The sequence below is a fragment of the Callithrix jacchus genome, chromosome 4 (genome assembly GCF_049354715.1).
Source record: "Callithrix jacchus isolate 240 chromosome 4, calJac240_pri, whole genome shotgun sequence".
NCBI lineage: Eukaryota > Metazoa > Chordata > Mammalia > Primates > Cebidae > Callithrix > Callithrix jacchus.
In genome coordinates, this window is record NC_133505.1 from 143,149,287 (window position 1) to 143,167,457 (window position 18,171).

At 41.3% G+C, this 18,171-nt stretch overlaps 1 protein-coding gene across 50 annotated transcripts in view; it reads right to left on the bottom strand.

Annotated features, from left to right (window-relative positions):
- The window catches only part of MAP7 (microtubule associated protein 7), a 185,921-nt gene that overhangs the window by 15,746 nt on the left and 152,004 nt on the right, over positions 1-18,171 (bottom strand). For all 50 annotated transcript variants that reach the window (XM_078370165.1, XM_078370163.1, XM_078370161.1 and 47 more), the window contains 8 exons: positions 15,515-15,630; positions 14,613-14,911; positions 11,322-11,556; positions 8,560-8,728; positions 8,273-8,374; positions 7,545-7,595; positions 7,383-7,440; positions 4,306-4,408 (listed from right to left, as the gene is read on the bottom strand). In XM_078370165.1, coding sequence (XP_078226291.1) covers positions 4,306-4,408; positions 7,383-7,440; positions 7,545-7,595; positions 8,273-8,374; positions 8,560-8,728; positions 11,322-11,556; positions 14,613-14,911; positions 15,515-15,630 — 1,133 coding nt within the window. The remainder of the gene's footprint in view (positions 1-4,305; positions 4,409-7,382; positions 7,441-7,544; positions 7,596-8,272; positions 8,375-8,559; positions 8,729-11,321; positions 11,557-14,612; positions 14,912-15,514; positions 15,631-18,171) is intronic.

An 18,171-nucleotide genomic window follows, 5' to 3' on the forward strand; every position in this document is an offset into this window, starting at 1 on the left:
CAAGAAACCATAGCAACTTCTCTGGCATCCAGTGAGTAAGTTATAACCTCTTTAACAAGGTCTGGATTACAGCCCCAGGGCTCTTTCTTGGGTGGAACACTAGGGGATGTGACTGCTCCTTGTATCTGCTATTCATATATATGTATGAATGTATATTTGAATATATTTTCAAAATATATATTTTCAAAATATATTTTGAGACAGGGTCCCACTCTGTTGCTCAGGCTGGAGGGCAGTGGCATAATCACACCTCACTGAAGCCTCAACCTCCCGGGCTCAAGCAATTCTCCCACCTCAGCCTCCTGAGTAGCTGGGTCTCTAGGTACATGCCACTGCACCTCGATAACTTTTTGTATTTTTAGTAGAGATGGGATTTTGCAGTGTTGCTCAGGCTAGGCTAGTCTCCAACTGGGTTCAAGTGATCCACCTGCTTCGGCCTCTCAAAGGGCTGGGATTACAGGTGTGAGCCATCACACCCGGTCCCTATATTCTTTAGAATTCTCTTTCTTTTTTCCATTTTTCCCTATTATTCCCATGAGTTCTCTTTATTTCTTATAAGCCAAACCAAAAATCATAGTTACTCCATCCTACTTACTCCAATCCTAATCTTCAAATTTTCCCTGGTTTAAATCTATGCTTTTTTTTCCTTCTGATTAAACTCTGACTGATACAGTAAACATAATAGGAGCATTCAGCTTATAAGATAAGAGTAGATAGGGAATAGAAATAAAACCCATAAAACTACGAAGAGTACGGAAACTATGAACGATGACATTCTCTAAAAGCTAGTTCATAATTATGGGTCCTAACTTTGAAATCGGGAAGAGTAGCCAGCTATAAGAGAAATAAAAGGACTTCTTTATGCTCTTCTTTTCTTGCACTTGTTGTTATGAGAGGTAATACAAGGCAAAAATACAGATTGTTTCAAGATCGATCTGGATAAATTCAAGGATGACAAATCTAAAAATAAGGGAAGCAGAATTTCTTAGGCTACATATCACAAACTGTGTCATATAATGGGGACCAAACTTAATATCATATTAAACACTTCCTACAGGTCAGTGTCATTCAGAAATGTACTGTTTTTTAAACTGGGGTCCTGTTCTTTACATGATTTTTAAAAATTTATGCTTTTACTCAGGTAACTCAAAAATATATACAGTCTGATCATCTGTCCAGTTGATTATCACAAAGCTGGGTTTTACTACATAATTTCAGTGCTCCATTTTACAGGTGTATTTCAGAGCACGCTGATATCAGGTAGCACCAGCTTATTTGATAAGGGCTAATTACATGAACCAGTTGAACTGCTAAATAAATATGCTAGTGCCATGTAAAAGCCAAGTGTCATCATGGCACACTGAAGACGCAGTGAGTGAAGTGAATCATAGTTATCCCTAATGCAAAAGGGATCAATCAGTACCATATGTATATTGCCTACTCAATTTCAGAAAAACATCATTCTTCACAATAATTTCAGTGTTCTTGATTTTAAAGCCTTATTAATTTATTTTTTTTGAGACAGGGTCTTGCTCTGTCACTCAGGTTGGAGTGGTGTTGTGATCAAGGCTCACTGCAGCTTTGACCCCTCGGGCTCTAGCGATCTTCCCACCTCAGTCCTCCAAGTAGCTGGGGCTATAGTGCCACCACGCCTGGCTAATTTTTGTATTTTTGTAGAGAAGGGGTTTCACTATGTTCCCCAGGCTAGTCTTAAACTCCTAGACTCAAGTGATCTGCCCGCCTTGGCTTCCGAGAGTGCTGGGATTACAGGCATTAGCTACCTTGCCAGGCTAGTATTTAGTATTTGAGGAGCAAAAGCATTTAGGTGGTTACTGCAAAAGTCCAGGGACATCACAATAAGGGCTTAGTCAATGGAGGTGCCCTAGAAATGTAAATCAAGGGATAGAAGGGTAACATTGTGGGGGAAGGTTGAAAGTGGCTTTATTATTTACGTAAATTTGTCACTTGTTGTTTTGCCTTTATAAATGAACAAGGGCTAAAGAATGTTTAAACCTATTTTTCTGTAATATTTGTAAAAATAATACAAGTAACTTTGGGAATCTACTCTATATATAGAGATGTATTTCATTTAAAGGAGAGACACTCTGAAGTAGATGGCCAATGGATTTCATGTTAGGCTTATTCTTATATTCTGAGGTTTATGTCTAATGCTCAACTGGATCTGCCTATATTGTCAGGTGAAAGTAGACAAAGGCTCTGCTTATGTTTCTCCTAATGGTTTGACAGGGATCATCTTACATATATGACAAAGGATAATTTATTTGTTGGGCAAAGATGTATGACACCAACAAGTTCATTTTGGTTTCATTACAAACTGTTGCTTTTCTGTGTGTGGAAAAGGCTAAAATATAAAAAAATTTATTATCTGTATCAAATATAGTAAAATTAATTTTTCAAGTTCTTATGTAATGATTAATTGCTTGGTGATATTACTTTTGAAGAGAGTCAAATTATGCATAAATTAACTTTATAGATCAGGTAAAATAATCAGTGGTTTAAGAAGCTATGGTAGGTTGGGGGTAATGGCTTATGCCTGTATCCCGGCACTTTGGAAGGCCAAGGTGGGTGGATCACTTGAGGTCAGGAGGTCAAGACCAGCCTGGCCAACATGATAAAACCCCTGTCTTTACTAAAATTACAAAAATTAGCTGGATGTGTCTCCTTGAACCCAGGAGGTGGAGGTTGCAGTGAGTGGAGATAACATCACTGCATCCAGCCTGGGCAACAGAGTGAGACTCCATCTCAAAAAATAAATAAATAAATAAAAGAAACTATGATAGGCATTGTCTGTTCCCTATAATAATGGGATTCTCTCTGTGGTATCTTTTACTCTTTAAAAAAAAAATCTCTGAAGTCAATGAATTGAACATAATTAAGTTACAGGGAATGAATTTTAAAAATGGAATTAAAACTAAGAAAAAAATGCCATTTAATATAGATCTTAGGTAATTATGACAATAAAGTTATTCAGCATAATTTGAAATGAATTATTAAGATCTCTCAGGATATTCTCTTTGGTATTATAGTATGCAAAAGTTAAATAAATAAAAATTATCTTTGGTATTACATTCAGCAAAAAAAAATTCTCTTTGGTATTATAGTAGGCAAAAAATAAATAAAAATTCCAGTGTCCCAGAAGACAGCAATACAATAGTAGTGTGACTTACCTTTTAAAGGCTGCCAATTGCCTTACAAAATGTTATGCAGTATCTGTGTTTTTGTACCTATTTTAGCCAAAAGGCCAAGAAACAATTATGCATTTTCTGATTAAGAAAATAATTTGAGGACCTGCAGTTGTCTCTTGGCAGCAAACAATGGCGTTAAAGACAGAACGACTCAGAAATTTGGTAGATTCTCCAAATTTAAAAAGTGAGAGCTAAATTTTTTGAACATTATTAAAAATATTTCTATAAGTTCTCTATGATCGGATTTTTAGGAGGCTATGATTACCGTTATTTTTAATTTCTGAAAATGTTCACATTGATACTGTTGATATAATCCCAAGGGAAGGGAAAGGCAATCTTTCTTAAATAGACATTCTTTTCTAGACTGTTCTTAGCAACTGTTTAGTTCTTCAATAAGAAGCCCTGTTATTAATAATATAAGAAATACTGACATTTACATGACTTTTATATGGAACAAACAGGTGACTCACCATATTATGTATGGCTAAAATGCAATTGTTATATACCATTAAACAATGTGGATATGGTCCAGATCAGGCTAAATATTTACCAAGAAAACTAACAGATGATTACTTGCAATTTTTTTTGCATTGTTTTTTTGAGACCCACTCTGTTACCCAGGATGGAGTGCAGTGGCATGAGTTTGGCTCACTGTATCCTTGACCTGCTGGGCTCATGCAATCTTCCTACCTCAGCCTCCCATGGTGGGACTACAAGCACACACTAACACGTCTGGCTAGTTTTTCTATTTTTTTTTTTTTTTGTAGAGATGGTGTTTTCCTATGTTGCCCAGGCTGCTCTACAACTCTTAGCCTTAAGTAAACCTCCCTCCTCAGCCTCCCAAAGTATTGGGATTACAGGAATGAGTCCTGCACATAGCCACTTGTAGTAATATTCTTGGAACAGCCACCATCACCATCACATTTAAAGACTCAAAAAAAGATACTTCCACTTTCTTGGAGTACAGAATCACTAGCTCAACCAAAAATCAATGCAGCCCCCCAAAATAATAAGTCTTAGTTAAGTCTTTGAAATTCTGGTGGAGCTGTCGGGTGAAAACAGTAATGCTTTACTTCAATGGATGTCAGTGAAAACTCACCTCTCCACTGTCACTTTTGATTGGTGTGAGGTAACCACATGTGGGCTGGCAACTGGCTCTCCATTTCCTGGAGCGTTTGCTGTACATGGAAGTGCAGATACCTCTGGGCATAGCAAAGGAGACAGAATGAAGGGTTACTAACATTCTTTCATCAGACCTAAACTCCAAGAGCCAGAATGTCTTGATTTACGTCTTGGCTCTGCTACTTACCAGTTGTGAGACCTTGGGCACATCACTTAAACTCTCTGTGGCTTAGTTTCCCCATTAGTAACTACCTATTTCATAGGCTGTTAGAATTAAATGTATTAACATTTACACAAGTAAAGGACTTAGAACTGTGCCTGGCATGTTGTAAGCACTAAAATAAGTATTATTAGTTTTTCTTGCACTAAAGTTACAGAAAGCATATAATATTGAAACCAAAGCCACTGATAAAGATAGCAGTATGCTGACTTGATCAAGCTGACACTAAATATCTTTACGAAGGATTCAGAGCAAATCACCATGGAACACCATAAGTATTAAACATATTTTTGAAAACTCAGTTTAGTCCTATGCACACTTAGAATGATGAGGATTTCACAAATGGAAAGGCAGGGTACTGTACCTAAACACTCCACCTCATTATTCAAAGCTCAATGTTGCAGCCTACTTTAAGCTAACATTGATGACTGCCTCTAAAACACAGGATAGGGTTACTTGTAAACTTTCATATAGGCTGGAGTTTCAGATAAATCTATGGTAGTTTATGGTTTCAGCTTGATGTGAAAGAATAACTGAAATAATTCCTACCCTTCACCCCTTGCCCCCTGCTTTTTTTGAGACAGGGTCTTATTTTGTCACTCAGGCTGCAGTGCAGTGGCGTGATCATGGCTCACTATAGCCTCTACCTCCTGGGCTTAGGCAATCCTCCTGCTTCAGCCTCCCAAGTAGCTGGGACCACAGGTGCATGCCACTATGCCCAGCTAATTAAAAAACAAAATTATTTGTAGAGACAGGGTCTTGCCCAGTCTTGAACTCCTGGGTTCAAGTGATCCTCCTGCCTCAGCCTCCCGAAGTGTTGGGATTATAGGCGTGAGCCACCACACCTGGCCTGAAATAATTCTAAGACAGTGTTATTTTACAGCCTGGTACAAATTCAATAAAGCTGCCAGAGGTACAAGAGATCTGATAACTAAGGCACAAAGTAAGTGATAATTTCAAATCTGCCCAAATTTGCAAAGCTGGTAACAGGCAGCTCCTGAGAAAACATCTGATAGGTCTGTACACTTGCCTGCCTGCTTACCCGCCTTCGAATTTTCTTTGGAGCACTGGTAACATCAGTCAGTCCTCAGTCAGATGTGTGACTGGGAGAAGGGGAATATTTGTTAGGCACAGCTAATCCTCAAGCCTCTTTTTAGCAATTTTAACTCAAATCAAATTTATATGAGTGTTGACAAACAGAGCTATGCCAATCAGCAAGTTTCACCTTCCCTCTTACCTTTCTTCATTCTTGGATTGAATTATAAAGAATATTGAAAGAACAGGTAAGGTAATAGCAGGAAGAGGGAAAATGAAGACAAACAAAAAGCATTAGCCCCTCAAATAATCCTGAGCAGGTGCAAGTTACAGCCTAACTTGATCACTCATGACAACTACTGGGTACTATGCCTGCTTACAAGCTTACGTCTGTTATAATATTCTTGAAGACAGCATGCTAAAAATGCAACAGGGTTATAATATACAACCATTAGGACTATTCTCCAAACATACACATACATACATTAGGGCATCTTTAAAAGAGCATGAAAACCCTACTGTAAAGGAATTATGACATACAGAAACCAAAATCGCTTCTATTAAAATAAAACTAAGTCCCAAAATACCAATAATACTTTACATTTGAAAATCCTTAATGTTTGCAGGCAATGTTCTGTCTTTGATCTTTAATCCAAAAGTATTCCAGCCTTTGCTTTTGTTTGTAAATAGAAACTGCAGTACCTGTGGTATTTTCTTTTCATTTTGGTATCACACATGAGGAAAGAGGAAGACAAGGATGAGTTATCTCCTAACCACCTGCATGTACCATCATGAAGACCATGCGTGATCAATGAAGGAGTAGAATCAGGAGCTGGGGAACCCGGGCCCCAGCTGCGTGAGCCTGGCCTGTCACTGGATCTGAGAGCCCTGTGGGTAGGGACCTTGCCTATTTGTTCACACTGAACCCAGCCCTGTAACAACCTGGTACATAGAAGAGCTTCAAAAATGCTTGTTGACTCCAAGACAAAGTAAAGTAACCACCTCACAAGGTGGCAGTAGAAATTATGTATGAAAGATGTACCGGATACAAAAAGGGTACTTAATCAATATTAATTTAATCTGAGTATTAAGGTTAATTTCACTTTATTTAAAATACATTTGACTTATAATCACCTCACCAAAAAAAAAAAAAAAAAAAAATCAGTAATCTCTTTCCAAAGCCTATGGCATATATGTAACTCTCTAATGCAATTTCAAGATTACTGTACATTATATGTATGGTATCACTATGGAGCCCAAGAACATGCCCAATTATTTGTTAATTAAAAAACAAGAATTTCAACAAAATTTTAACTTTATTTTGAAGTCAGATCTAAGAGAAATAACATTTAAATTCTGTTTCTGAGAGCTGCCTATAATACAAGTTGTCAAATGTATAAATTTAAAGTCCTTCCTTAAGAGGAAATATAAATATATTCTACTGGAGCAGACAGTACGTGACAAACGAAATTTAGTTTTATAAATTCAAAGGAAATTCTTCTAAAAGTATGTGTATGTATACACATATGCATAAGTATGTATACATATATGCATTACATAAGGTGATTTAAAATGTCAAGCACCCCATTAGAGTATAAACAAATGTGCAAAGTATCTGGCAGAAAAACTAGACAGAGTTTTACATAAGAGGAAGGAGTAGATGACAGAGCTCTAAGCTTCCAGGAGTCTGTGAGTACTGGATCTTTTTTCTCTCCATCAACTCCTGTGCATCTTCAGCCCTGGAGAGTCAATTCAGACATTTTATACATGAATTGGTTTGAGTTCATTGTTAGAAATACCTGTTCCTCCAGCAAGAGCTCCCTTGGCTATATCGCCATTTCTCTGATCAATGGTTTTCTACCAAGAAGAAAAGAAGACGACTTTAAAAAATTAGAGTTACAAGTGAAAATGGCAAAGATAAAAGCAGACAAGAAGAGTTAGAAAACGGCCATGTCGGATACCTTATCTGTAGCGTCTGTTCTCCTGGTTCTTTTCATAATCTCCTCAAGTCGCTATAAGAAAGGAAGAATTGGGCAAGAAGATCAGACACAGAAAAAAAGCCAGCCTGGCACATTTAACTGATGAAATAGATTATTAAAAATGCTCTGCTAGTTTGGAAAAATAAAATACGCATTTTCTTTTTTTTTTTGAAACAGAGTCTTGCCCTGTTGCCCAGGCTGGAGTGCAGTGGCAAGCTCTCAGTTCATTGCAGCCTCTGTCTCCTGAGCACAAGCAATACCCCTGCCTCAGCCTCCCGAGTGGCTGGGATTATAGGCACCGGCCATCACGCCCAGATAATTTTTCTATTTTTAGTAGAGACGGGGTTTCGCCATGTTGGTCAAGCTGGTCTTGAACTCCTAACCTCAGGTGATCCGCCTGCCTTGGCCTCCCAAAGTGCTGGGATTATAAGCACGAGCCACCGCATCTGGCCTTGCTACTGCGTCTTAATTGGAGTTATCCAAGAAAGTTGGAAGTGCCTTAAGCTAAGTGAGGTGGCGGTAACTGGTTTGTGGTGAGGGCTAAAACACTGAGAGAGATTTCTTTGCAGGAGATTGTCATCACTGAGGGGCTACTAGTTTATGTGGAGAGGGAAGAACACGCATTTTCCGACGGCAAGGGCTAGTGTCTGGGTCTTTTGAGGGTTGCAAGTCCGCGTCCCGGGCCTCTGTGCTGAGACGCAGCTACCTACCTTCTTTCTCTCCAGGCGCTCCTGCTCCTCTCTCTGGAAATGCTTCTCTCGTTCCTGCCGGACCCTCTCTGCTTCTTCACGAACACGAGCTTCTTCTTCTTTCTGAAAACAGAAAGTCGGCGCCTGCCTCTGACAAACAGGCGGATGCCCGGGTGTTCCAGGGGGCTCCTGGAGGTGGGAGTGAGGTGGCGGATGGAGGAGGTGTGGACAGCGGGAACACGGCCACCCTCCTCTGCTGGGCTGGGGCGCCTCCCTGCGGGGCTGCTCCGGACCGGACCAGGACGCACCTGCTTCTGGGCGCGCTCCGCCTCCTCCCGCTCGCGCTGCGCCCGCTCCTCCGCCTGCCGCCGCAGCTGCTCCTCTTTCTCCCGGGCCTGCTCTGCCTCCAGCCGGCGTGACTCCTCACGGCGGGTCCGCTCTTCAGCCACCCGTTGAGCCAATTCTTCTCTCTTTTGTCTGGAAAAAGATAAAAACAAGCAATGAGGAAAGGATTCCCTATTTAATAAATGGTGTTGGGAAAACTGGCTAGCCATATACAGGTGGCTGAAACTGGACCCCCTCCTTACACCTTATGCAAAAATTAACTCCAGGTGGATTAAAGATTTAAACATAAGAATTAACACCATAAAAACCGTAGAAGAAAACCTAGTCAAAACCACTCAGGACATAGGAACAGGCAAGGACTTCATGACTAAAACACCAAGAGCAACAGCATCAAAAGCCAAAATAGACAAATGGGATCTAATTAAAACTTAAGCGCTTCTGCACAGCAAAAGAAACAATCATTAGAGTGAACCAGCAACTAACAGAATGGGAAAAATTTTTGCAATCTACCCATCTGACAAAGGGCTGATATCCAGAATCTACAAAGAACTAAAGCAGATTTACAAGAAAAAAACAAACCCATTTAAAAGTAGGCGAAGGATATGAACAGACACTTTACAAAAGACAACATATAGGAGGCCAACGAACATATGAAAATGCTCATCATCACTGGTCATTAGAGAAATGCAAATCAAAACTACACTGAGATACCATCTCACGCCAGTTAGAATGGCGATCATTAAAAAATCTGGAGACAACAGATGCTGGAGAGGATGTGGAGAAATAGGAACACTTTTACACTGCTGGTGGGAGTGTAAATTAGTTCAACCATTGTGGAAGACAGTGTGGCGATTCCTCAAGGACCTAGAAATAGAAATTCCATTTGACCCAGCATTCCCATTACTGGGTATATGTCCAAAGGATTATAAATCGTTCTATTATAAAGACACCTGCACATGTATGCTTGTTGTGGCACTATTTACATTAGCAAAGACCTGGAATCAACCCAAATGCCCATCAATGATAGACAGGACAAAGAAAAGGTGGCACATATACACCATGGAATGCTATGTAGCCACAAAAAATGACAAGTTCCTGTCCTTTGTAGAGACATGGATGAATCTAGAAACCATCATTCTCAGCAAACTGACACAAGAACAGAAAACCAAACACTGCATGTTCTCACTCATAGGCAGGTGATGAACGATGAAAACACTTGAGCACAGGAAAGGGAACAACACTCACTGGGCTAGGTGAGGAGATGGAGGGGAGAGGAGGGGTGGGGCAGCGGGGCGTGGGGTGGATGGGGAGGGATAACACCGGGAGAAATGCCTGATGTAGGCAACGGGGGCGGGGGGGCGGAGATGTGGCATGTATGTACCTATGCAACAATCCTAGGATGTGCACATGTACTCCAGAGCCCAAAGTACAATTAAAAAAAAGACAAAACCAAAACCAAAGACACCTGAGGGGAAATCCTTGGAGAGGGGCCTGCCTCAGTGGTTCTGTAGGGGCAGTTCCTTTAGGTGTCCAGCGGAAAAATCCCCACCGGATGCATTCAGCACTGCTAAGGGACAAAATGCAAGGCCACCCTCAGTCTTTCCCCCTCTACCAGCTGCATTGCCATACATGGTAAGCAGAAGGAACATGTAACCACCAATATCTTGAGGAGAGCTGGCTTTTTGCAAAGAATTTAACTATTTTTAGAGGCTCAGACTTGTTTAATTCAAATAATGTGACTTCTTAGTAATGAATTTGAAGCATCCCCACCAAAGGAAATCTTTGTAAATAAATAAGGGTCATAGTGTTCTGTCACAGGACATGTGGGATGGTCATGTTGCCCTGTGACCTTGCAGCTGGTCTGCAAGGATGAAAGCTTCCTTATTAAAGCCAAGGGCAAGGCATGGCCAAGATGACGGCCCAGTGTGGGGCATGAGATCCTTCCCCAAGGTACAGTTGTCTTTGTTTGAAGAACAATTATATTGACATTAGTCTTATTAGCCCCAGAAGGTGACCAATTAAGCAAACTGTCTCTGGCATACTGCCAGGCAGGTAATCATGGGGCGTGTCAAGATCCTACCCGGCCACCCTCCAAGAGGAGTTTTATCTGGAAAGGAGAAAACATGAACCCGTATTATGCAGCCTTAATGTGATAATTACAAAGATAAAGAGGAAACCGGGAGATTGGAGATGTGTTAAGTAAACAGCAGACTGTACAATTGTACCTCTGCTGTGGTTATAATTATGTAAATGTGTATGTATGTTTCTGTACACACACACTCCCATACTGTTGAAAGACTAGAAAGGACCACCCAAATGTATACAATTACTGAAAAGTGATATGATTATGGATTTTTTTTCTTTAAACTTTTCTCCATCAATGTTGTTGTAATATAATTAAAATAAGAAAACGTGGCTGGGCATGGTAGCTAATGCCTGTAATCCCAACATGTTGGGGGGTTTGGGTGGGAGGATCCCTTGAGCCCAAGAGTTTGAGACTAGGCTGGGCAATATAGTGAGACCCCATTTCTATTAAAAAAAAAATAGAAAAAAACTCGATTTAAAAAGCAAATTGCTTGGTAGTCAAAGGAGATAATCCTGAAAGAACTAATCCATTCACCTTCATCAGTATAATCACCTCTTCCCTCTCGGAGGGGAGATGAGTTAATCCAAGGTATCATTGACATCACTGACACCATGGTGCTGAGCAATGTCTCCCCTTTACCTTTCAAGCTCTTCCCGCTCCCTCCTCTCCCTTTCTTCCTTTTCTCTCTGCTCTCGGGCCAGCCGCCTCTTCTCAGCTAGTAGCCTTGTGGCCTCTTCTGGGTCGGTGGTTCCTGCAGAAGGCTTAGGAGAAGCACTGACAGTCACAGTGGATGACGGTGGTGGGACCATGGCTGGGGTGGGTACTGAGGCTGGAGCTGGGGCCGAGGCTGGAGCTGGGGCCGTGGCTGGAGCAGCTGCACAAATAAGTACAAGGAGAAAAGCAATTGGAAACAAAATCCAAAGAACAAAACAAAAACTGGCATTCCCCACATCCCAGGCCTAGAATTCGCCCTTATGAAAGAAAAGGGAATGTTTATTACTGTGTGTTCTCACGGTTTCACTGTGTTCTATCTGTAACCAAGCAACAGATAAAAAAATCAGTATGTGTAAGTGAGACATCCAAAAAGATGACACTCTGTCACCAAGTCTTATTTTTATACCAGCGAAATCATTTAACGACATACATTGAATGTGTATAGAGCCTCATGTTAGAGTCTGTAGGAAGTTATACACTGAGCAAAAAGAAGATGAGATCATCCATTTGTCTTTCATTGCATTTGAAAATTCCTACTCTTTGGTAACCATTCATTACTAGAGCAGCATCCTAAGCATCCAGGCCACGAGTCCAGATTCAGACTGGGAAGATGACACCCTATGAAGGGGACTCTTTTGTTTCCCCAGAGCTGCCTCTAGGTCTGAGATGAGAGGAGCTTAGGGCCTCTTCAGGAGCTCGTGCTCATTCTGCTTGTTCATCCCAGGCTGCCAAGATGCAAGACGGGAGCAGAAGTGCTCTGGCCTTGCTTGGATTTAGGAAGATGACCTAGAGTGCTGGTGCAGCAGAAGCCCCACACAGACACTCCCAATTCTGTACCACAGCGAGTGCCAGCTGTGGCACCTGGCGGCTCCAGCCCCTCCTTTCGAGGGTCACATTTCTACTTCTGCTTCCACAGATTTTTCTTGACCATTGTGATGCTCTCTAGCCCTTAATTCCCTTTCCCGTGGAGGGAAACACTGGACTCCTCCTTTCTCTAACATTTTCACCTGTTTCGAATCATCTCTTCTTTTTTTGCCCCCACCTTCTGTCTCCAAATTAAGTCTTAAGTAGAAAACTTTTGAATAAAGACAATTCTCAACTAGAAATATTGAATTCCCAGATCTAGGTGGTTTTAAATTTCTAAAAGCATCTGAGTTAGCCTGGGAGAGGTGAGAACCAGTGGGTCTTCTGGAAAAAAAATCTGACTTCTATCAAGCACACAGGCTATGCCAGGGGTCCTTCAACTGCAATATGCTATGCACAGGAATAGCACGGCCAGATTTAACTGGCCACCCTGTGTTCTATCTGGCAACCATGTTTAGGCATCTACTGACAAGCTTAGCATCTTTCAGAGTCCTCACATCCACCACTGCATATTCTGACTCAATAAGTCTGAGGTAAAACCAAAGGTCTGTATTTCAAAACATTATGGACATGGTGGTTTAAACATATTTTCAGTTGTCCTCAGCTGCTGACAAGGTGCCCTCAGTCCCTCTGAGGAATCTAGGGCCACGCTGGAGTGGAACCCTCACTTCATCGGGCAACTGGCACCTTGTCTGGCAGTTCCAGGCAGCCCCACACTTGCTCACACCACAGCCTCTGTTTCTGAGCTCACCTGCATTCTGCATGAGGCTCAGCCCTCATTCTGCCTGAGGGTCAGGGGACTGTCAAGGAGGATAAGATCAATGCCTTCATTAAAGTAGCTGGTGAATGTGAATAAAAATAAATAAATAAATATAGGTAGCTGGTGTAACTGTTGAACCTTTTTGGACTGGCTTGTTGGCAAAGGTGGCCAGTGATGACATGGGGAGCCTCACCTGCAATGTGGAGTTTGTGGAGCTGTACTAGCAGGAGGTCCTGCCCCCTCTACTAATGCTGTTCCAGCTGAGGGAAAGAAATAGAAGCAAAGTAAAGAGAGTCTGAGGAGTCCCAGGAGGATATGGGCTTTGGTCTTTTTGACCAAACCTCTTTTGTAACAAGTTCAATACAGAGCTGAACTCTTAAAACGCATTCTTTGAAAACTCCCCCTTCAAAAGGGAGAGACTATGTCTTCTCCTGGAGTGTGAGTTCCACCTAGTGACTTTTCTACTTAACAGAATGTGACAGAAACATTGGTGTGTGACTTCTGAGACTGGGTCAAAAAGACACCGTAGACTCCTCCTCATTCTGTCTTCTAGGTCAGTCATGCTGGTGGAAGCCGGCAGAGCAAGCAGACATTCAGCAATATATGGAGCAGTCCATGTGTAGAGAAACTGAAGCCACTCATCTCTCGCCTTGTGTGTCAGCCACCGTTCAGCTCTGGGTGAGTCGCGAGATGACTGCAGCTCTAGCAGACAGCCTGACTGCAATCTCATGAGCTTGACTGCAATCTCCCAGCTGAGCTGCTCCAAGCTCCTGACCCAAGAATCCGTGTGATATGATAAATGCTTGTTGTTGTTTTTAAGCTGTGAATTCATTGTGCAGCAATAGATAACAAATACAACAGGAGATTTCGATGCAGGTGCTCTGAACACATTTTGTGAAACACTGGACTTAGCCAATAAAAGCACTGAGAAGCTACGCCTGAATTCATGTGTTTGTGGCTCTAACAATAGGCTGATTCAAGATTTACATTTCTATTTCTGCTTCCACAGATTTATTTTTTTTCACGGCTATCATGATGCACTATGGCCCTCCTTTCCTTTCTTTCCTTTTCCATGGAAGCAAACACTGGGCTCCTCCTTTCTCTAACATTTCACCTGTCATGAATATCTCTTCTTTCTTGCTCCGCCCTCTATCTTCAAATTAAGTCTTAAGTAGAAAACTTTTGAATGAAGACAGTTTTCAACTAGAAATATTGAATTTCTAGCTCCAGGTGATTTTATATTTCTAAGTAGCATCTGGTTAGCCTGGCAGAGGCGAAAACCAGTAGGTCCTTCTGGAAAAAATTCTGACCTCTATCAACCGCACAGGCTAAGCCAGGGGCTCCTTAAACTGCAGTGTGCATAGGAATAGTATTGTCATGTAATTATTTTACTTAATTTTTTACTAAGTAAAAAACTATTTTTAAGCAACCCTAAGTTAAAAAGTCTATTTAAGGAAAGGTGTTAAACTTAACCTTAGAGTAATATTTCCAAGTTTCCAATAAGAGAAGAAAAGGAAAACAAAAAAAGCTTAATCAAAGCAGTGCGGGAGAAAAAGAGAGAGCACCCAAACCACAGGTGAGTTCGCTCTTACCAGGGCCAGCTTCTGGTTTGGCAGGTGTCCCCTCTTCAACTGTGGTGGCTTCCACCTTCACTAAAGGTGCTCTGCCCTTTAGTGAGGGCTCGTTGGCAACTTTCTGAGGTTCCTTCTCAGGGTCCTTTTTCTCAGGGTCTTTTTTCTCAGGCTCCACTCTGCCTTCCCTCTTGACAGGACGGATGTTGCCGGGGGATGGGGGCCGGCCCTGAGCAGGGGCAGCTTTGACTGTGCTGGGTGGCAAAGAGGATGTCGGTCTGGGTGTCCCAGGCAAGTGAGGAAGAGACTTGGATGGAAGCCTGGGTCACAAACCAACAAGGGAGACAGAAGGGGACACATGAGAACAGGTTTGCCAGAACTTGGAACACGACTCGAAGGAAAATAATGCAGATATTGGCCAGGCGTGGTGGCTCATGCCTGTAAACCCAGAACTTTGGGAGGCTGAGGCAGATGGATCACGAGGTTAAGAGATCGAGACCATCCTGGACAACATGGTGAAACCCCATCTCTACTAAAAACACAAAAAAAGTAGCTGGGCATGGTGGCGCATGCCTGTAGCTCCAGCTACTTGGGAGGCTGAGGCAAGATTGCACCACTGCACTTCAGCCTGGTCAACACAGCGAGACTCCGTCTCAAAAAAAACAAAAACAAAAACAAAAAAAAAGAAACAAGAATGCAGATATTTAGCTATGTGTATTTGTTTTTTATGTGGTAGACACAGAAATAGAGTTCCCTAAAGCTAGGGAACCATTCCAATTTTTGTTTTTTCTTTCCTTTTGGGAAGAATGTTATTCCCAAAGTCAAAGCCAAACAGCATGAGGACAACGGTTCACTTTCAGAGGAGAGAGGTTACTAATTCACTAACATGGAACAGCCCAGCCAGTCACTTACATTTCACTTACCAAAGTCGGGAGGAAGCTGGCGGTCTTGCTTTGGGATTAGATGGAGATAGAGCCCTTCGGGTGCCAGATGTAAGGAAGAAGGGTGTATTTTCTCTCTCTCTTTCTTTTTTATGGCCCTAAGTTCAGAGAAACTCAATAGTTAGATTTTTCCATGAGTGAGGCAACCACATTCACAGCACTCAACAGTGGAGCTAGAAACCATTGAATGACTTCCAAGAAATTTTCTCAGCGATGCCACATATACCCATTCCATCACAACAAAAGGCCCTTGGTAGCTTAACACTGAACAGTATAACTGAATTAACACAATGTGACACTAATAAGTTCATTCTGGATGTGTGATTTGGAGTCATATTTGTCAAAAAAGCATTCATATATACATACTTTTAGAAAGCACCTATACTTTGTGTTTAAAAATTAATTACCTAAAACAAAACCTCTCAATCTGGTTTATCCTACACAAATGTCAAATGTTATTTTCATTTTTAAAAAACTTTTAATTAAAACACATCTTTTCTTTTTAATTCTTTAGCATTCCCCCCCAAATATACTATAGCTCAGTCTTTTAAAAAATTATATGACTGCTATATTAGACATGAACTCATTTTTTCTTTTATATTGATTTTGCATAATAGAATCAAGTCCTTCTTCACCTAGCATCCTCTTGCAGCAATGGATAACTGATACAACAGGTGATTTTGAAGGAAAGTCAGGTTTAAAGTGAGGAATTTCAGCTATTTGTTTTTTTGCTCTCCCTTACCAGGAATAAAGCTGAAATCTGAAGGTGGGCCAAAACATCACCCCTCCCTGACTGCCAACTAGGAATTCAGCCGGAGAGATGACACTTTCCTAAGTCAAAATGGGCAAAGGGAAGCCAGAGAAATGTTCTAATACCCTAAAGTCAATCAAGACCAAAACGAACAAACAAAAACTGTACAGAGCAAAACAGACCCATTCCAAGTATCTGAAACCTAACGATGCCCTGGGGTGGGAGGGACTGCATGCTGGAGGCACCCATATGGACAGTTGTCAGGAGGGCAGACTGCAAGTGTGCATGGGAAGGGGCAGAAAACTATCTTGTCCTAGGTCACATAAAATAGTAGTATATCTTTTCCTCTCTCCTTTTCTGCCTGGCTCAAGCATCCACTCCTCTCTTCCTTTCCCTTTTATTCCCTTCAGTGTCCCTTTTAATTGCTTCTCTCTATTTTCCTTAAGTAACATCCTAGCTGATGGACTGGGCTATCGGAGGAGCAAAAACATCTAAGGGTCAAATAATGCTCATTGTCTCCCTGGAATTTCTAAACAGAAAAAATGAAGAAAGAGGCAGAGAAGAGCTTCACAAGGTATGTGGCAGCTCTCCATCATTTCCAGCTGTTCAACCACCGTATCTCCCATCTTAGGGCCCCCAAAGTAGGAGATGGGGCCTCAGAGAGCTGCTGTGGGCTTTGGGTATGAAAAGCTGCAGCCGCCATATGGGGTGCTCCTGGCTGGTGTACAGGGTAGGCCCAGGGCTCTTACCAGGGGAGACTGGGGTTAAGTGTCTCGAGTAGCCCTTCTTTTTTTTCTTTTTCTCAAAACATTTTGATTTGGCTGACATCAGACCAGTAAGTAAACTAAATGGGAAAAAAATTCAAGAGGGACAATTTTTGATGGAGGGGGGGACTGGGGATTATTATTATCTGTGCCTTGATAATACAGGGATCAAGGAATGAACCTATATAAAGGTATATATATACTCTTAGGATTACAGCGCCTTTGAGCCAATTCTTTCTCTTTTAAAAGTGATCTCCTTTAATCACCTAGGGGTAGATGAGCGGAGGAGGAATGGTTAGGAAAAACACTCAATACTTAACACCCTCCCAAGCAGGGAGAGTTTTGTTTCTTTTCTCTTTCTGTTATATACTTTTCTAAGCCTTTTAGTCCTGTCATTGCTCTTATATCCAGCCACTCATTTGGGTACTACACATGTAAAGGCACTCCGGATTCTCATCCTGATCTGAGTTAATAGCCCACCGTCTATACAGTCATCTTTCCTATTAACACTTTCCACAATGCTGAGGGGAAACACATGCTCAGCAAGTCAAAGGGCTAGGCAACATGTCGCCAGGAAAAAGACTTTAATTTTATAATTAAGGTAAGGTTAGAATACAGTATAAATATCCTCCCAAGAGAGACGATTCATAGATACTTTAAGGCAGTGTTGTCTAATAGAACTTGCTGTGATGATGAAGATGTTCTAAATCTAGCCACTAACCGCATTTGCCTATTTGAATTTAAACCTAAATTAATTCAAATTAAGTAAAATAGAAAAGAAAATAAAGTACTTAGGAATGAACTTACAAAGGAGGCTAAAGACCTGCATAGTGAAAACTAGAAGATAGTGCTGAAAGAAATGAAAGACAACACAAACGGGAGGAAATCCTGTGTGCAGGGATTAGAAGATTTAATACTGTTAGGATGCCATGCATTCCCTATTGAAATCCCAATATAAATTTTTATTTTTTGCAGAAATATAAAAATTCAACCCAAAATTGACAAAAAATTTCAAAGGACCCTGAAGAACCAAAATAATCTTCAAAAATAACGAAGTTGGAGGTTTTACATTTCCTGATTTCACAACATATTACAGGTTGAGTATCCCTTATCCAAAATGATTG